Source organism: Erinaceus europaeus, chromosome 8, assembly GCF_950295315.1.
Source record: "Erinaceus europaeus chromosome 8, mEriEur2.1, whole genome shotgun sequence".
Classification (NCBI taxonomy): domain Eukaryota; kingdom Metazoa; phylum Chordata; class Mammalia; order Eulipotyphla; family Erinaceidae; genus Erinaceus; species Erinaceus europaeus.
This window is the reverse complement of record NC_080169.1, coordinates 30,384,584-30,405,790: the sequence shown is the minus strand read 5'-3', so window position 1 is coordinate 30,405,790 and position 21,207 is coordinate 30,384,584. Positions and strand designations below refer to the sequence as shown.

The window sequence follows — 21,207 nt, the reverse complement described above, 5'->3', positions numbered from 1 at the left end:
AAAGTACATAACTTTTAACATTTGTCTCTGGATAGTATAATTTTGAGCATTTAAGATTTTTCTACTTTTATGGCTTTTTTTTTTAATTGAGTCCATTCAAATGGAAAATGTCATAGGAAAAATGTTACTGAGCATAACATTGAATTGAGACCATATTAACCCCTGCAGTAGTATCTGACATCCACTGAGCATCTACTCTATCCAAGTGATGCATTTATTTCTGCTGCTGAAGATGGTTAAGACATAGTACAAGTGAAGAAAAAAAAAAGCTTTCTTACATCAAATAACTTAGGCTAATCAGTTTGCATGAAATAAAAAGTAGAAGAAAATGGAGGATTAAAAGATGATCATGGTTTCAAAGGAGAAAGGAACCAATATTTATTGAACAGCTACCTTGCATTATATTTTCATGTATAACAAGGTAGAATAATAGGACAGTCAGTATCCTGCTGAGAAATATAGTTGAGGATGGAGTTGAAAATATGGAAGTAGGTCAAAGAAGGCAAAGGAAGTCTTGGGCCAAAACTATAAATAAATGCTATGGAAAGTAGCTGAGAATCAGGTGAGACGAGGAGAACTCAACAACTATGCCTTTCACAGTTTCTTTTCTTTTTTCTTTTTATTTATAAAAAGGAAACACTGACAAAACCATAGGATAAGAGGGGTACAGTTCTACACAATTCCCACCACTAGAACTCTGTATCCCATCCCCTCCCCTGATAGCTTTCCTATTCTTTAACCCTCTGGGAGTATGGACTCATGGTCATTGTGGGATGCAGAAGGTAGAAGGTCTGGCTTCTGTAGTTGCTTCCCCTCTGAACACGGGCATTGACAGGTTGATCTATACTCCCAGCCTGCCTCTCTCTTTCCCTAGTGGGGTGGGGTTCTGAGGAATCAGAGCTCCAGAACATATTGGTGGTGTTGTCTGTCCAAGGAAGTCTGGCTAGCATCATGCTAGCATCTGGAACCTGGTGGCTAAAAAGAGAGTTAACATATAAAGCCAAACAAGTTATTGGCTAATCATGAACCTAAAGGCTGGAGTAGTGCAGAAAATTAGGGCAAAATGTATACCTGAAAGCAAAAGTACACAATATTCTACAGTGACTCAGTATGAAGTTCATAATGAAATAGTGTCTAGTTAGACTTAGATACCCTCCTCACCTATTTCCTTTACTTCCCTCCCTCACTCCCAAGCTATCTTATCAAAGTAAGGACTACCTTTCACAGTTTCAAAGCAGGAGAATACAACTTTGCATCACGTATTACTGATAATTTCATCTTTTGACTTTTTGATTTTATTGATAGAGTGAAAATCCTATTATCTCATAAAGTTTTTGAGAAATATACTTATGTTTTGATTTTAGGATCATTATGATTGGGGACTTCGTGCTATAAAATCTGTCTTAGTTGTTGCTGGCTCCTTAAAACGAAGTGATAAAAGTCGACCTGAAGATCAGGTACACTAATCCTAAAATGGTTTTCTTCAATGAGTAACTAAATAGCTTCATAGAAATGCAAGTATAGGGAGTTGGGCTGTATCGCAGCGGGTTAAGTGCACATGGCATAAAGCGCAAGGACCAGAGTAAGGACCCCGGTTTGAGTTCCTGGATCCCCACCTGCAGGGGAGTCACTTCACAAGCAGTGAAACAGGATTGCAGGTGTCTATCTTTCTCTCCCCCTCTCTGTCTTCCCCTCCTCTTTCTATTTCTCTCTGTCCTATCCAACGACTACAATAATAAAACAACAAGGGCAACAAAAGGGAATAAATAAATACATACTTAAAAAAAGAATAAATAAAAAAGAAATGCAAGTATACACCTGGATAATGCTTCATCTTTAGCTTGACTTTTATAAAACATACAACTTATTTTTATTGTATATTTTGAGGACTGGTGCTGCTATTACAAAATAACATAGTTATTTTCTTTAATCATTTTATGAGTTGTGGATTAATGGTTAACAGTACAGTTATTGACGCATAGATACATTGCTCTTCACAGTCTGTTGACACATGGGTGCAATTTCTCATCTCCTCAGATCACAAATATTCTTGCACAAGGATGTGACTAAAATGTGATTTTATAAGTGTTGAGAAAGCATCCACAAAAAGCATTTTGATGGGTATAATCAAATAATCTAATAATCAGTCTGAATCCTTCTGAAGAATATTTAGAAAATCTTGACTCTGGATATTAATCATGAAAAATTCAGGGCAGACATCGTCTAGTGGGGAAAAGTATTTCATTTCAAAGGATGCAGTAAGGGTGTGAAGAATGGACCTTCAGAGCTTGCTTGGAGGTTTTAGCAGGAGAACATAACTACTCACATACCCTTGATCAAAAACTTGCCTGTCTCTTAATTTTTTAATTATTGTTATTTATTTATTGGACAGAGACAGCCAGAAATCAAGATGGGGGTGATAGAGAGGACCAGAGAGAGAGAGCTACAACACTGCTTCACCACTCATAAAACTTTCCCCCTGCAGGTGAGAATCAGGGCCCTTATGCACTGCAACCAGGTGTGCCACCACCCAGCCCCAACACTGGTCTACCTGTATTTAGGGAAGGTCATCTCTTTTGACCAAGTGGTGAGGGAGGAAGGGGACACCTGCCTACTTAGCCTGATTGCTGAATCAACCCTGGCGATCAATGACAAATGTTGCAGCTAAATAGCCCTCGTATTCGGTATGGGAAAAAAAATGTAAGCAGGATGGTTGATTCCAGTGAACTGCCCGTGTGATTATTCAGCACTACTAGGGGAATGTTCTATTATTCTTCCTGGGGAAAAAAAGCCCAAGAGACATACTATATTTTCTTAGCTAGAACGTAAGTGATGACAACAACAGGTACACAAGTTTATAGATAGATGAGTATGACTCAAGAAGTTGAAAGAGACCTAGCTCTATGAGATTTTTAATTTTGAAAAGTTTTTTATTATATGGTTTTCTACTCTTATAATATTTCTCTTACCCTCTCCATCACAATTCATGACTAGGTGAAGATTTTTTTTTTGTTCTCATTCTATTATCTTGCTGTTAAAATTCTTACATTGCCCTATAAAGTCATTCTGATGTTCAGCTTACTGCTTTTAAAATCTCAAGCCCTCTTTGGTTTCAGTGTAGCATAAAGAACAAATTGCGAAAGGTTAAGATTACCACTCTGAGATTCTCAGAGTACTCTGAACAGGATCCTTCAATGGACCTGGCCAATTTCATTCTGGAGTTAAGGATTAAGGAAAGAAAAATCTCAGACCCTTAGGCAAAATCCAACAGATATTTGATAGGGAGAAAATTGTGGAATTTAGTCTGACTTGTCCATAGTATTGGTAGGGTCCCCTCATGCTTGATGTGAACTTAAAAGTGTTTGCTATCCCTATAGATAGAAAGCTTTTGCTATAGAGAACACCTTTGGTAGCTGACCCTTTAGTTGTGGCAACTAAAGGTAAAATGGCATTTGTAACCGTTTAGAGTTTGTTAGCCCTCATGTTGATCTTTTTAAATAAAAATATTTTTATTTTTTGTTCTAGGTACTAATGAGAGCCTTAAGGGACTTCAATATGCCTAAAATAGTCACAGATGACATCCCTGTGTTTTTGGGCCTGATTAGTGACCTCTTTCCAGCCCTGGATGTGCCCCGGAGGAGGACTCCTCACTTTGAACAGATGGTCCGGCAGTCCACCCTGGAGCTCCACCTGCAGCCTGAGGAGAGCTTCATCCTCAAAGTAAAGGAATCTTTTCTTGTCATGGCAGACCTCGGGACATATGGTATTGATAATGCTTGTGAAATGAGGTGGATCATTTCCTATAGTAGACTGGCCTTAATGTTGTATAGTCATGCATATTTATAAGTATTCTGATATGGCAGTCTTCACTAAAGTAAACAGAAATAAATGCTTTATATCCCCTATTGATAAGAAGGTATGAAGGGCTATACACGGATATGATTAAGTGATGGTTTTAAATGTAAGCATGCTTTTTCATTTGTTTATAAGTTAGCCTAGTTCCTCTTAGTGGCATGTATTGAAAATTAATTTTGGGTTTTCCTTTCTATTTAAGAGAAACTCAAAATCATTGCTAATACTTTAAATGGAATATAAATGTTTACATGCATGATATCTTCTGACTAATGAAGGTTTGTGGATATCCACTTACAATTTGGAAGTAGTGAATAGGCAGACATTAAAATACTTAAGAGTGGGGAGTCATGTGGTAGCACAGCGGGTTAAGCGCAGGTGGTGCAAAGCACAAGGACCAGCATAAGGATCCCAGTTCAAGCCCCTGGCTCCTCACGTGCAGGGGAGTCGCTTCACAGGCAGTGAAGCAGGTCTGCAGGTGTCTATCTTTCTCTCCTCCTTTCTGTCTTCCCCTCCTCTCTCCATTTCTTTCTGTCGTATCCAACGACAACATCAATAACAACAACAATAAAAAACAACAAGGGCAAAAGGGAAAATAAATAAACATTTAAAAAATAAAATTGGTAGTCGGGCAGTAGAGCAGCGCGTTAAGCTCTTAATTTTTCTCTGTTCTGTCCAATAAAATGGGAAAAAAATGGCCACCAGGAGCAGTGGATTCATAGTGCTGGCACAAAAAAAAAAAAAAAAAAAAAAAGACAAAATAATCACAGTGTATTTATTTTAGAGACTATAAGTCATTGCTCAGCTGTAGACCATAACTTACTGTGTTCTTGTTTTCTTTAACATTTTGTGAAGAGTCATTAATTTTGCAAGTAATTCCTACAATGTACCAAGTATGGCTGTACTTTAATACCACTTATGTCATTGATTCATGGTGTAAAGGTTTGTATTCATTCTCTCCCATGCTCTGTGCTGGGAAAGTTAATATGAACAAATATGTTTTGCACTTGTCACCTAGTTTAGTTTCTCCAGAACATAACATTGTCCATGGATCTGGCATGGATTATAAGGAATGAAGTGGACAAAAGGGGTAGTGTTTCTTTTTTTTTCTTTTTTGATCACCAACTCATGAAAGGAAACCTGGATGTTTGAAATGCAGGTTGTCCAGCTTGAGGAACTATTGGCTGTGCGTCATTCTGTCTTTGTGGTGGGAAACGCAGGCACGGGAAAGAGTAAGGTACTGTAAATTGCCTATTATAAATTGCCTATTACTTCTCAGCCATGAAAGAAGCAAATTTTTGGCATATTTTTTATGTCACTTAAAGGAGTTCCCTTCAGGGAAATCCACTGTAATACTGAATTGGACTCTGGGACTCTCACATTGCTCTCTGTTCAATTAACTCTGTTTTTCCTTTGAAATGGTGTGTAATGGGGAGGGGGAGGGGGAGGTAGAGTATCAGCTGGAACACTGCATTCAAATGGATAGAGTAAGGTGAGATGGAGATTGGGATTTCCACAAGAAAAATTTAGTACCCTATTTATATACTTGAGCTATATGATTCTAGAATTTTTGTGCTTCTTACCACATCATTTTTAATCCAAATTAAACGGTGAAAAAATTGTGCAGAAATAAGCCTGGCTTACATAAGTGGATTGCCTTTATCCATATTTATGTTTATCAGAACTATAACCTTTGCCAAAATATTATGGATTTTTCTCCCTTTATCATTAAGAAAAATACTGTTTTCCTTCATATACCCTCATAAGTTGAGCTCACTGTAGGGTCAAAACAAGATTGGAAAAGGAAGAAAGGCAGCAAAAACACACATTTTGAGGTGCTTTATATGTGCCATACTAGATATAGTATAAGTGATTTACTTTGCACAACAAAACTATGCTGTGAATATTATTTGTAGTTCACTGCTTGATTTAGTTGGTCATGAAGTCCTGGCAGCATACTTAATTTGTTGACTGGGTCTGTTGTCATATCACGCCTAAACACGCCCAATCTCATCTCTTTTTTTATTATTAACATACATTTTAATGTTAATTCTGCCTTTAGCAGGGGGACACAACTACTCACATAGACTTGACCAAAGACAGGGCTGTCTCTATTCAGGGAAGGTCATCCTTTTTGACCAAGTGCTCAGATGTGCAGTAGTGAGAGAGGAAGGGGACACCTGCCTACTCAGCCATTTCAGCCAAAGACTAGAGGTAATCAGGGTGAACATCTGAGTGGATGTATGTATAAACTTTCTAGTAAGTAGACCAGAACCCCGTATATAATAATTATAAAGGAAGAACTTGTGTAGGGATTTTCTTCATGAAAATGTCACAGTTGAAATATTAAAGTAGCTAACTGATAGATCTGTAATTATTTTGTTACAGTTTCAGATATGGGCCATGGTTCAAGGAAGGATAAATTAAATTCTACAATTTTCTGTAGATTAATGGCTTCTAAAAATATAGCTTAATATTTCTCAGGCATTCAATTTCTTTCATCTAGTCTTCACTGACTCTATCCTATTTGACACTTACTTAAGCTGATATAACTGGAGCATCAAAAGCTCAGGGTCATGTTATTTAATGACTTATTATTCCAAGGTTTTGGTAATTGTTTTTAACACTTTCTGTTCCTACAGTCCACTCCACCCCACCCCCACTGAGTAAGTCAGAATGACAGATAAATAAAAGTTGTGACTTTTCTGAGAAAGTAGAAAGGCTATATAGTTGAAGAATGTATTAGTATTTAGGTCAGGGTGTTAAATTCAACAGACAATACTGTTAGCTCCAACCTGTAAATTACCCTCAAGGGTTCTTTTTCTCAACTATTTAGATGGGAGTTTCTTAGCCTTAGCTCAATTAGTTGTCAGGATCATACACTTTTAGTTGTTGGGCCTGTCCTTTGCATTGAAGGGTGAAAGGCATTCATCCCAGTCACTGCCTATTAAATACCCAGCTGTACATCCTATTCTCCCAAGACATGGAGATCTCCTTTTGAACTGTGGCTCTAGATTATGGTTTTGAAGCACATTCAGAGAGAATCACAGGTCTCCCCTGAGACCTTGATATAAATGCAAATTATCAGTCCTGCCCTAGAGTTACTGAGTTAGAAATTCCAGCAGTCTGTGTTTTAACACCTTTTTAGTAATTCTCATGCTTGCTAAAGTTTTAGGTCAACCAAATGCCACTGGTAGAGTAGATTTTAATAATATGACTAGGAATCTGTTTTTTATACTTATTTCATTTTCTTTTATTTATAATTAGATAGAAAGAGATAAATTGAGAGGAGGGAGGAGGGGGAGAAAGACAGAGACACCTGCAGTTCTACTTTACCACTCTTGAAACTTTGTCCCTGAAAGTAGGGACCAGGGTCTTGAACCTGTGTAATTTTTTTCCATTATTAATCTTAATACACTTAAATATTTAGTAACATATAAAAAGTAAATATTTTGGAGATCTTTTGCTTCTCATATGGTTAACATTAATATTAATTTTCTTTTTTTTTTCTCTTCAGATCTTGAAAACACTGAACCAAACATACATTAACATGAAACAGAAACCCACTTGGAATGACTTAAACCCAAAGGCTGTGACAACAGATGAACTCTTTGGTTTCATTCATCATGCTACCCGAGAATGGAAAGATGGCAAGTAGTATTTTCCTGTTTGAAGTGCTAAATGTCTTTTTTTTTCTCTATCCAGAAAAATCCTTTCTAAGTTCAAGCCAATTTTAGTCATGGCTGTAGATTTACTGTTTATGTGTTGACATTATTGGAAATATAGCAGATCACTGCAACACTTAAAACCTATAAATTAAGTCTAGATTTGAATAAGTGGTCGATTTGCATTCAGCAGATTCATGCTCTGAGCTGTGTATTTTATCCTACATCAGTTATGCCGGGGCTCTGTAAACTAGAAGAGATGTCAATATGAAAACCTCAGGAAATGTTCATAAAGGATCTGATCAAAGACACTGAGTTTCAGGCAGGCAGGACACTAGATAGCAGGGACAAAAGTCAAGGCATATTTCTTGCTGGGTATATGTGCAGACAAGCATACAACTTGGTTAAAATCGCTTATTACTTCTCATTTTATTTTTATTATGTTTATTTTTATTGTCAGTAGGGGTTGTCACTGCAACTTGACGTCTGCAGGAGGAATCCATTGTTCCCGGTAGCCTTTTTTTTTTTTTTTTACCTTCTCTTTGATAGGAGACAGAGAAATTAAGAGGTCTAGGTGAAAGAGAAAGAGAGAGATTCCTACAGCACAGATTCACCACTTGTGAAGCCCCCCGCCCCCCACGGCAGGTGGGGACCAGGGCTCACTGTATGGGCCAGACTCAAACTCAGAGCATGCTTCTGACAAACCAAGTATGCTATTCAAGTCAGTTACCTTGCTGGCCCCCAATTATTTATTTATTTCACAAGATGCTTTATGGGAGAAAACCATCCATATACATATATTGAAATAGATGTCTGTCTGTATTTTCTCACCATATTATGTATACTTGAGTCTCGAAAATCAGCATTATTTTGTATACCATGTCTCTCTCTCTCACACACACACACACACACACACACACACACACACACACACACACACACACACACACACTACTTTGATGTGCTGTAATAACAAAACAGACTATGGATTTACTTTTTTTTCAAAAACTGTAGTCTTGTGAATGTGAAATGTCACTTCTCCCAGATCTCTTTCTCATTCAGGTAGAGAAACAGAAGAGACATCTTAGCACCCTAGATGCCTCGAGTACTGTTTCACTCTCCCAAATTGTGTTAAGACTGGACTCTGAGTTATACCCTGACCAGTGAGCTATTCTTCCAGGCCGAGGAATATGCGTCTTAAGCGTTTCTGTCATAACGTTTTACTAAGTAATGGTACTATAATGCAATGACTAGATTTCTCAGAGACATCTATGATGCTTTTAAATGCTTTCACTTATCCTCCTTGAATATTGTTATGGAAAAGAGTAAGAAAAATATTTGGATAAAAAAGATATTGCACATGTCCACATGAAAAAAGATAATATCTTCACTTTGTATAAGTTCCAGGAATTCTATGTGTATTTACTTCTAGAACATCCACAGGTGTTCTTCAAAGGAAGGTCTACCATTTTTCTTTAAAATAATGGAGAGCTCAGGGGCCAGGTGGTAGCACAGCTGGTTGAGTGCACATGTTACAATGCACAAGGACCCAGGTTTAAGCCCCCGGTCCCCACCTGCAGTGGGAAAGTTTCACAGGTGGTGAAGCAGGGCTGCAGGTGTCTTTCTGTCTCTCTCCTTCTCTATCTCCCCCCTTTTCTCTTGATTTCTGGCTATCTCTATCCAATAAATAAAGAAAGAAAATTAAAGAACAAAAAAATATTTAAAAACAAAATTATAAAAAAGAAATATGAAAAGTTCAACCACAGAAATTAAGAAACCATAACAAAACAGCAGTGAAACTTGCTCTTTGGTTTGGAACCTACATAATAGCACACAAGTAATTATATATTGCCCCTGAAAGAGACAAAATTCTTATTGCAATTTAGTTATTTTTTTTTTCCTCTAGTGACTTGTCACTGGGGTTTGGTGCCTACACTATGAATCCACTGCTTCTGGTGGCCATTTTTTCCACTTTATTGAATAAGACAAATAGAAATTGAGAGGTGGAGAGAAGACAAAGGGGAAAGAGAAAGATAGACACCTGCAGACCTGCTTCAGCACTTGTGAAACAACCTCCCTACAGATGGGAAACAGGTCCTTGCATTTCATATTATGTACACTTAACCCAATGTGCTACTACCCAGCTCCACAAATTAATTTTCTTAATAAATTTTCTATAAATTTATTTTAGCAAAAAACAACACTCAACTCTATTTTGTATTAGAATTATTTTATTTTTGATGTATAGGTCTCTTTTCAACTATTCTGCGAGAACAAGCAAACCTTATACATGAAGGGCCAAAATGGATAGTCCTGGATGGAGACATTGATCCCATGTGGATTGAATCACTAAATACTGTCATGGATGATAACAAGGTGAGTAATCCCTCAGCAAGGTGAATAGTCCTTTAAGCATCACAACTGGAGGGTATATTAAGAATTTCATCCACATGCTTTTAAATATATATTTTATTTATTTTTGAATAAAAAGAAAAATACAGAGAAAGTGACCAGCGTGCTGCTCAATTCTGGTTTATGGTGGTGCTGGGGATTGAATCTGGGACTTTGGAGCATCAGGCATGAAAGTCATTTGTTTAACCATTATTTACTGCTAAAGAATTAAAAAAAAATAGTGGTCCTGGAGGTAGCACAGTGGATAAAGCATTAGACTCTCAAGCTAACCCTAGTTCAACCCCCAGCAGCACATGTACCAGAATGATGTCTGGTTCTTTTTCCTCCTTTCTCATTAAGAAATTAATAAAATATTTTTAAAAATAATTTAAATGAATACATTTTTCTTGTTTGTATAAACTTAACCACCTTTAAAGATACATGTCTCCAAGAAGTTAGTTCATACACATCTAGCCACTTTCTGAAATCTAGGTAACAAACTGTTTTGTCTGATTAATAATGGAATATTTAGACAGAAAAAGAATAAGTCTGAACCCTATATTAGTTGGTGAAATTAAGTTGTTCCTCTGGATATAGATTAAGAATGAATATATTTCCATCCATGTAATTCAGCACCCCTAGCAAAAACTAGAGGTGATGGTATAGAACTATCAAATGTCACGTAAGCAACAGGAGAAATTAGTCAGTAGTCAATGCTCTGCTGTGGAGTTAGTAATCACCTTACATCAACAATAACTAATGGTATATATTTCTCTGTATATTCTTTATATCATTAGTAACTTAATAATGGTTTGTAAGATTGTAAGATTACAAGGGTATAGTTCCCTTCCTCCCAAGGATAGCCACTATAATTTTCACAAAGTCTTAGCAATGGTTTGACATTTTTAAAAGAAGTTCATGTGTTTTGAGTTATTATATTGCATACATAGTTGATATCATACAGTAGTTATCTTTCCCAAGAAATACAGGTCATTTGGTAACAGATATAAACTGTACTGTACTTGAATGCAACACCAAGCTAACCTCAAGATATTATATAGGTTAAGAAGAATTAGAAAACCAAAGAGAAAAGTTGTAAGAAAAACTAAGTGCTAGAGAGAAAAATTACATCTAACAAAACATAAATGACAGTATGTGTATAAATGTGTTATACATAAAAGTATTATTCATATAATGTATATGTAAATATAAATATGTATATAAACACATATAATAATCCATCTTAGACTGTTATCTCACTATTCTTTTTTTTTATCCATTTCTTCCCTCCTTTCATACTTTAAAGTTGTCTTATATTTTTATGGCTTGTGTTTCTGGGTCTGTTTATCACCTTGTTGAGAGTTAAATGTTCCTTCTCCTTTCTCTGTGGCACTCCTTTTAGTAACTCTTGCAAGGCAGATCTGGTAATAGCAAACTTCTTCAGTTTTTTGTTTTTCATTTTTTCATTTTTTATTTATAAAACAGAAGCATTGACAAAGCCATAGGATAAGAAGGGTACAGCTTTGCACAATTCGTACCACCAGAAATCTATATCCTATCCCCTCCCCTGATAGCTTTCCTATTCTTTATCCATCTGGGAGTATGGACCCAAGGTCATTGTGGGATGCAGAAGGTGGAAGGTCTGGCTTCTATAATGGCTTCCCCACTGAACATAGGAGTTGACAGGTTGATCCATACTCCCAGCCTGCCTCTCTGTTTCCCTAGAAGGAAGGGTTCTAGGGAATTGGGGCTCCAGGACATATTGTTGGGGTTGTCTGTCCAGGGAAGTCTGGTAGGCATCATGCTAGCATCTGGAACCTGGTGGTCGAAAAGAGAGTTAACATACAAAGCCAAACAAATTGTTGATCAATCATGCACCTAAAGGCTGGAATAGTGCAGATGAAGAGTTAGGGGGGTCCTCCATTTTGTAGATAGCTAGTAGTCATATTTTAGTTAAATTCCAAAGGGCCTGTGGCTATACCAGATTTTTTTTTCCTTTTTCTTTTTGCCCCTGAGCCTGAAATCTGATATGCCAGTGGATCCAAGTTATTGTCTGGGGAGATGCTGTCATGGCTGGAAAAAGGACCAGAAAGCTGGATCAGGGAAGAGAGTAGCTCCCAAATAGGGAAGGTGTATAAATATTGTTGACTGTAACCCCATTGATTTGATGTGATCTGGGGCCCAGAATTAGCTTAGGAGCCTGTGTGACCTCTGCATCCATCTAGATCTGAGCTCACATTCTGTGGTCATGAGTAGGATTGTAAGATTACAAGGGTATAGTTCCCTTCCTCTATGCTAAGATTACAAGGGTATATATACAAGGGTATAGTTCCCTTCTATGCTGCCCCAATATCAGGACCCATTTTCCTCAGGTGTAGCATAGAGTATGTTGTCCAGCCTCCCTTCGGAGGATGGAACATTCTCTACTGTGTTGATCCCAGTTGAGGGCAAAGTCCTATGGGGTCCCATAAAGGGGTCTATTTTGTTGTTCCTGATAGAAATGACCAGTAACAATGGAGAGAGAGATTTATTCGAGTTCTAGGCCAATCAAGTCTGTTTGGGAATCTCAGGACTCCCCAACTAGGGCTCTAGCTGATGGAATGGCCTGATAATGACTAGAGAGTCTTCATTAAAGTATGCCAGTGTCTTGCCCTTATTCAGCCTTTGTAGTCCTTGCTTTGATAAGGTAAGCTTTAGAGTGAGTGAGAGAACTGTAATAGGGAGTAAGTGAGGGGGTTTCTAAGTCTAAGTAGACAATATTTCATTATGAACTTGATACTGACTCACTACAGACTATTGTGTATTTTTGCTTTCAGGTATATATTTTGCCCTAATTTATGGATACATGTGAACATATGCTATATTTTATGGGACCTGGTCTATATCTAGGGTTTGGGACTTTGTTAGGAAGTGAACCTCCTGGAATGGAATTAGAGAATACTATGAAAGGAAAGGTCTCACCCGAGTAATGAGGGTGAAGGGTTGACATTTCATGCCTGATGTCTCTGGACACAGTGTGAACTGAAGCATGCTTAGATAGTCCTCATTGTATTAATGAGGTTGGGATCAACTGATGCAATATCATTTGGTATGACTTTCGAGAAACATACAGGAAAGTGAGCTCCACCCCAGAGGTTCCAGGACTAGGGGAAATATAGAGTCTATAGAGGAAGTGGGAGGATCCTGTTGTCTTAGGGTTTAATAAGACAATAGATAGTTATTGCTATAGTTACACTGGCAATTGAGTTGATTTTGAAAAATACCTTGTTAGGATTTGCTGTATCATACATAACATTACTATATATATATATATTTTAATATTTATTTATTTTCCTTTTTTGTTGCTCTTGTTTTTCATTGTTGTTGTAGTTATTATTGTTGTTGATGATGATGTTGTTGTTGTTAGATAGGACAGAGAGAAGTGGAGAGAGGAGGGTAAGACAGAGAGGGGGAGAGAAATAGACACCTGCAGACCTGCTTCACCGCCTGTGAATCGACTCCCCTACAGGTGTGGAGCCAGGGCTTGAACCGGAGTCCTTGCACTTTGCGCCACGTGCACTTAATACACTGCGCTACCGCCCAACTCCCAACATCACCATATTTTATGTCCTTTGACATTATTTGTATATAGCTGTGCCACCAGTTGCTTTTGTTCTCCCTGGACTAAGCTTTTAAGAGAGTCAACATATCAAAGACAGCCTATGCATTAAAAAAATTCAGTCTGTGCTTTAAAAAATTTGATACATACAATCAATTTTCCCCTCTCATATTACATAAATGATGATTTATATAACTACAAATTAATACATAAAGGAGTGTACATAAACACCATTCCCACCACTGAAAGACTGTGTCCCATTCCCCCCCCCCCATGAAGCTGAACATCCACCCTCACCTTCAACCCAGGGCTTTTACTTTGGTGCCCTACTACAAATTTAGTCATATCTTGCTTTGAGTTTCCCTTTCTGTTATTCTTTCTCAACTTCTGTTTATGAGTGGGATCATCCCATGCTCATCTTTATCTTTCTGACTTAGATCACTTAACATAATTCCTTCTAGCTCCATCCAAGATGGGTCAGAGAAGGTGGGTTCATTGTTCTTGATAACTGCATAGTATTCCATTGTGTATATATACCACAGCTTTCTCAGCCACTCATCTGTTGTTGGGCAACTGGGTTGCTTCCAGGTTTTAGCTATTACGAATTGTGCTGCTATGAATATAGGTGTACACATATCTTTTTGGTTGAGTGTTATGGAGTCCTTGGGGTATATCCCCAGGAGAGGAATTACTGGTCATATGGAAGGTCCATGTCTAATCTTGTTAGAGTTCTCCAGACTGCTCTCCACAGATGCTGGACCAATTTACATTCCCACCAGCAGTGCAGAAGGGTTCCTCTGTCCACACAGCCTCTCCAGCATTTGTTGCTGCTGTCCTTTTTGATGTATGCCATTCTCACAGGGGTGAGGTGGTATCTAAGTGTTGTCTTAATTTGCATTTCTCTGACAGTCAGTGAACTGGAGCAATTTTTCATATATTTGTTAGCCTTTTGGATTTCCTCTGTAGGGAATGTTTTGTTCATATCCAGTGCCCGTTTTTGGATGGGGTCATTTGCTTTTTTGGTGCTAAGTTTGCTGAGCTCTTTGTATATTTTGGTGATTAGTCTCTTGTCTGATGTACAGCATGTGAAGATCTTCTTCCATTCTGTGAGGGGTCTCTTTGTGTGATAGTTTCTTTGGCTGTGCAGAAGCTTTTCAATTTGATGTAGTCCCATTGGTTTGTTTCTGCTTTAGTCTTCCTTGCAGTTGGATTTGTTTCATCAAAATGTCCTTGAGGTTTAGGTGGGAAAGTGTTCCACCAATGTTTTCCTGTAAATATTTGATAGTTTCTGGTCTAACATCCATGTTCTTGATCCATTTGGAGTTTATTTTTGTTTCTGGTGAGATAATGTGGTTTAGTTTCATTCTTCTGCATGTTTCAACCCAGTTTTCCCAGCACCATTTATTCAAGAGAGCCTATTTCCTCATTTTAATATTTTGGGCCCACTTATCAAAGATTAGATGTCCAGAGGTGTGGAGGTTTAGTTCTGGGCTTTCAATTCTCTTCCACTGGTCTGTGTGCCTATTTTTGTTCCAGTACCAGGCTGTTTTGATGATGATGGCCTTATAATATAGTTTGAGATCTGAGGGTGCAATACCTCCATTTCTGTTTCTTTTCCTCAATATTGTTTTGGCAATTCTAGGTGTTTTCTGGTTCCAAGTAAATGATTGTAGTTTTTGTTCTGTTCTCTTAAAGAAGCACGGTGGAACTTTGATGGGTATCATATTAAATTTGTATATGGCTCTGAGGAGAATATTTATTTTGATGATATTTATTCTTCCAATCCATGAGCATGGGATGTCTTTCCATTTCTTGGTATCATTTTCTATTTCCTTGAAGAGTGACTCCTGGTTTTCAGTAAACAAGACTTTCACTTCTTTGGTCAGCATTATTCCAAAGTATTTTATTGATTTTGCTGCAACAGTGAATGAGAGTGATTTCTAGATGTCTTCTTCTTCAGATTTAGTGTTTGCATAAAGAAATGTCACTCATTTTTGCACATTGATTTTGTAGCCTGACACCTTGCTATATTGCCTAATAACTTCCAGTAGTTTTCTGCTGGATTCTTTAGGTTTTTCTATGTATACTATAATATCATCTGCAAATAGTGAGAGCTTGACTTCTTTCCTTCCAATCTGTATTCCTTTGATTTCTTTCTCTTGCCTGATTGCTATGGCAAGAGCTTCCAATACTATGTTGAAGAGTAATGGTGATAGTGGACATCCCTGTCTAGTCCCTGGTTTGAGAGGAAATGCTTCTGTCCATTGAGTATGATGTTGGGTGTAGATTCGCTATATATACGGACTCCACTATCTTGAGGAATTTCCCATCTATTCCAATTTTTTGTAGTGTTTTGAGCATGAATGGATGTTGGATTTTATCCTAGGCTTTTCCTGCATCTATTGAGATAATCATGTGGTTTTTGGTTTGGCTTTTATTGATGTGGTGAATGACATTGATTGACTTACAGATGTTGAACCAGCCTTGCATTCCTGGGATAATTCCCACTTGATCATGATGAACAATCTTTCTGATATACTGCAGTATCCGGTTGGCTAGGATCTTGTTTAATATTTTGGCATCTGTGTTCGTCAGAGATATTGGCCTGTAGTTTTCCTTTTTTATTGTATCCCTGTCTGCTTTTGGTGCAGGGTGATGTTGGCTTCATAGAAGGTGGAAGGGAGTGTTCCTGTTTCTTTGATCTTGTGGAGAAGCTTTAGATGTATGGGTATTAACTGTTTCCTGAAGGTTTTGTAGAATTTGTTTGTGAAGCCATCTAGTCCAGGACTTTTGTTGTTGGGAAGATGCTTAATAACTGTTTAGATTTCTTTGTTATTGGTGCATTTAGGTTTTGTAGTTCTTCTTGGTTCAGTTTCGGAAGGGTATATGTTTCTAGGAATTCTTCCATTTCTTCCAGATTCTCTAGCTTGGTGGTGTATAGCTCTTCATTGAAGTTTCACATGATTTTCTGGATTTCTGTGGTGTCAGTTGTGATTTCGCCTCTGTCATTTACAATTCTATTAATTTGGGTCTTCTCCCTTTTTTTTAGTGAGTCTGGCTAGGGGTTTGTCTATCTTGTTTAATTTTTCAATGAACCAACATTTGGCTTCATTGATCTTTTGTATGGTTCTCTTATTTTCGATGTTGTTTATTTCTGCTCTAATTTTAGTGACTTCGGTCCTTCTGGTTGCTTTGGGGTTCCTTTGTTCCTCTTCCTCTAAGTCCTTAAGGTGTGCAGTAAGGTTGTTTATTTGAGCTTTTCTTTGTTCTCTTATATGTGATTGTATGGCTGTGAGTTTCCCTCTAAGTACTACTTTAGCTGTGTCCCAAATATTTTGATAGCTTGTGTCTTCATTTTCATTTGTTTCTAGGAACATTTGAATTTCTTGCTTGAGAGCTTCTGTGACCCAACAGTTCTTAAGCAGTATGTTGTTTAGTTTCCAAATTCTGTGACTTTTAGTGATTTTCTGTTTGTTGTTGAATGTTAGCTTTACTCCACTGTGGTCTGAGTAGATACTTGGGATTATTTCAGTGCTCTTGAATTTGTTGATGCTGTCATTGTGGCATAACATGTGGTCTATCCTTGAGTATGTGCTGTGTGGATTTGTAAAGAATGTGTATTCCAGTTTTTTGAGTTGAAGAACTCTGAAAATATCCAGGAGGTTCAATCTGTCCATCTCTTCATTTAATTCTCTTGTTTCTTTGTTTCTCTGCTTCATTGATCTGTCTAAATGTGAGAGTGGGTTATTAAAGTTTCCCACTACTATTGTATTACTATTGATGCATTCTTGTAGTTCTTTCAGTAGGTGTTTGATGTATTTAAATGGTTCTTCATTGGGTGCATAAATATTAATAATTGTTAGATCTTCTTGGTTGATTGATCCTCTAATCATTATGTAATGTCCTATTTTTTATTACTTTATTTAATTTAATGTCTGTTGTGTCAAAGATGAGAATGGCTGTTCCTGCCTTTTTTGTGGTCCATTAGCCTGTATGATAGTTTTCCATCCTTTCATTTTAAATCTGTGTTTGTCTTGTTGGGTCAGGTGTGATTCTTGCAAGCAGCATATGGTTGGGTTGTATTTTCTGATCCATCCTCCCACTCTGTTCCTTTTAATGGGTGAGTTTAAACCATTGACATTTATTGATATTATGGATTTAATGTATTGTAGTGCCATTATTCAACATATTTTTTATTTGCTCTGATATATGGCAAGTATTATGGTGATGTTCCGGTTTATAAAAGGTCTTTTAGAACTTCTTTCAGGGCAGGCTTGGTGATGGTTGCTTCCTTTAACTGTTGTCTGTCTGAGAAGGTTTTGATCCCTCCATCTAGTTTGAATGAATGTCTAGCAGGATATATTATCCTTGGTTGAAACCCTTTTTCATTCAGGGCTCGATATCTTGCCATTCTCTTCTGGCTTTTAGAGTTTGAGTGGAGAAGTCTGCTGATAATCTTATGGGTTTTCCCCTATGTGTGTCTTTTTGTTTTTTCTCTTGCAGCCTTTAGGATCCTTTCTCTATCCTTGCTTCTTTTCATTATAACTATGATATGCCTTGGTGTCCTCAGATCTGGGTTGATTCTGTTTGGGAATCTCTGGGTCTCTTGAGTCTTAATGTCCTTTCTGTTGTTTAAGTATGGGAAGTTTTCTTATTATTTCCTCTAGAATGTTTACTTCCCCTTCCTCTCTTTCTTCCTCTGGCAGGCCAATTATACGAATATTACTTCTTTTGAGATCATCCCATATATCTCAGTTGTTGTTTTCAGTGTCTCTCAATCTCTTTTTGAGCTCTTTTACCTCTTTCTTAGTTTTCTCTAGCTCATCCTTTGTCTGGCTAAGTCTGTTTTCTGCTTCTGTTAGTCTGATTTCCCTTCCCTCAGCTTCTTTCTTCAGTTCTGTTATAGTATTAGCTTGTTCTGCTAATTGACTTTTTAGTTCAGCTATTTCAGCTTTCAGTTCTCTAATTACCTTGAGGTAGCTAGTATTTTCCTTGAGAGTCTCCTCTGTTGTTTCTCTAATTCTGATAGTCCTTTCCTCCGTAGTTGTCTTCATTTCTGTGGTTATTAGGTTTACTATTGCTTGTACACTTTTCTTATCTATAGTTACTTCTGACTGATTTGGAGTTTCTTCTGGGTGCCTGTCTTGATTCATTATTGTAACTACTATTTTCTCTTGATTTAACCATTTTTTTATTAATGTGTTTTTTATTTTTATGTTCTGTCATTCTTCAGTTGTTGTGTTTAGAGTACAAGCCACACTATACTAAATACCTTTATGACAAATGCAGTCACCAATCTCAGAAATTACAACAATAGTAACTGAAGCAAGAATTGATGTAGTTTAACCAATACCAGTTAGCCAAACAACACCTCCAATCCAAGAAAAAATAGCAGCCAAATCTGAAAGAAAAAGAAAGAGAAAGGGAAAGTAAGAATAGACAATTTTCCAGATCTACTGTCCACTGTAAATTCTAGGGCTAACAAGAGTAGAAAGGGAAGTAGAGAAATGACACACACACAGAGAGTCCACTGTAAGTTATATTTCTTCCCCAAAATAATTCACAAGTGAGTATCAGTGAATTCAGGAAGCAGAAGGAGGAGGAAGGAAGAAAAAAAAGACAATAACAAGAAAGAAAAAAAGCAGTGAAAGGAGTTTTGTTTTTGTTTTTGTTTTTTTTTTAATTAGCTAGGAGGAGGGGAAAAGGGGAGAGTGGAGGGAAAGATAGAGTGAATCAAGTTCCTCTCACAATGAATAGGACACCCAGTCACCTAGCAATGGAAAAAACAATAAAAGTTAATTTTGGTCAACCTGAAGAAGGAGGAAGGAAAAGGGACACACGTATATATAATCGTAATAATAAAGTAGATTAGAGTAAAAAACCCTAATGTCGGTCTGTAGCTTGGACGCTCCAGATTGGCTCAGGCAACCTGAGCAAAGACAGCCAATTGTAAGAAGTATCAAAAATTAAAAAAACCCTCCAGGTAGTCTTTCCCAAGCAGAGAAGCCAGGTTGGTGTGATGGTAGCATCTGCAACATGGTAGCTAAAAAGCATTAAGATATAAAGCAGACCAATTTGTTTAATAATCAGAAACCTAAAGGTAAAAGTATAGCAGATGAAATTTGGGGTCTTCATATTGGAAGGAACTAGGAAGTCTGTTTTAGGTATATTCCAGGGGGCCCATGACTTTACTAATTTTTGCCTGAGCCTGACAGATACCATAGAGTTGTGCTAAGAATATCTTCAGGGAACATGGTGTCAGAGTTGAGGATAGGACAAGAAAGCTGGATCAGGGCAGAGAGTAGCTCCCAAATATGGGAAAAGTATATAAATACCATTAACTGTAAACCCCATCGATCTGACTTAGGGCCCATATCTATTCATATTTAGCACAGGGTCCTGCGTAACCTGTAAGTCCCTGTCAGCCTGAGCTCAAAGTCGATGGTCACAGCTAGGAACATTGTAGGCTGCACTCATTTCAGGACTAGTCTTCCTCAAGTGGCAGAGTATGTTGACCCAGCCTCCTTTTGAAGAGTGGAACAATTTCTACCACTGCTGTTCTGCATTAGGGACAATGTCCTGTAAAGGCCCACAAGGTGGTTTATGATGTTGTTCCTGATGGAGACGTATAAATCATTTTTTTTTTATTTTCCCTGGCAGCTTGTAAATTTTTTCTTTGTCCTTAACTTTTGGTAGCTTTACACTGATGTGTCTTGATGGAGGTCTATTTGGGTTTAGAAATTTGGGAGTTTTTTGCTTCTTGAACATCTATATCTTTACCACATCCCATATTTGGAAAAAAGTGCTATTATTTCTTTGAATGTGGTTTATATTCTCTTCTTTCTCTCCTCTCCTTCTAAGATCCCTGTATTTCTGCTGTCTGATGGAATTTTCAATCTCTTAAAGAATTGTTTCATTTTTCGTACATGTTTTTTCTCCTCCTACTTTCAAGTCAAAACTGTGGCAAGTTTGTCTTCTATTTTTATTTAAAAACAAAAGTCCTTTGGCTTTTGGGGAAGTAAATTGGTTTTATTAGTTTGTGGAAACAAACTAATAACAGTTAATGGTTTAACTTAAAAACCCAAGCAGCAAGTGTACTGCATGAGTTACTTTTTGCCATTAGTCCATTTTCCAGCTCTCAGCTTCCAATATGAGTGTATCCCAGGAGAAGGGGCAATAGCAAAGAGTCAAAAAGATCTGTGTCCACACAACAGATCTTCAGTAATCTTCAATTTTTGTGGTATTATCTTTTCCCAGAGTCCTATGTTATTACTAAAATAATGTTTGCTAATCATGCCTTCATGGCCTACCCCTCCTTCCTCTTAGTTCAAAGGCTATTAATAGTCATAATGGATACTCTCAATAATTTTTTCATGTTCACTATTCTGTATGGGTTAATCTGCTTTCTTGACTTGCTATATGAGACTGGAATGTCCTTCATACTCTACAACTCTGTTTTCAGGCCTTCCATTTTCCTATCAAGTCAATCTTTGAAGTCATGGTTTTCTTTCTAAATCCATTACTCTACATCAAATCAAGAGCTTCACATTTCTTCAGATTTCTTAACAATCTATTCCTTAAACTAGTCCACTGCTAGCTCTCCTGGATTTACATCTTTAAATTTCTGTGTTCCCTCTTGGTTTTGAAGAACCATTGTTTTCCTAGTCTTAACCTACTTTTGGTTTCTATTGTGGTACTGGG

General features: G+C 37.4%; 1 protein-coding gene across 1 annotated transcript in view; it reads left to right on the top strand.

Annotated features, from left to right (window-relative positions):
* Positions 1 to 21,207, top strand: part of DNAH11 (dynein axonemal heavy chain 11) — a 388,706-nt gene that overhangs the window by 163,442 nt on the left and 204,057 nt on the right. Inside the window, 5 exon segments of the mRNA XM_060196111.1 lie at positions 1,365 to 1,457; positions 3,526 to 3,720; positions 5,012 to 5,089; positions 7,370 to 7,526; positions 9,742 to 9,893. Coding sequence (XP_060052094.1) covers positions 1,365 to 1,457; positions 3,526 to 3,720; positions 5,012 to 5,089; positions 7,370 to 7,526; positions 9,742 to 9,893 — 675 coding nt within the window.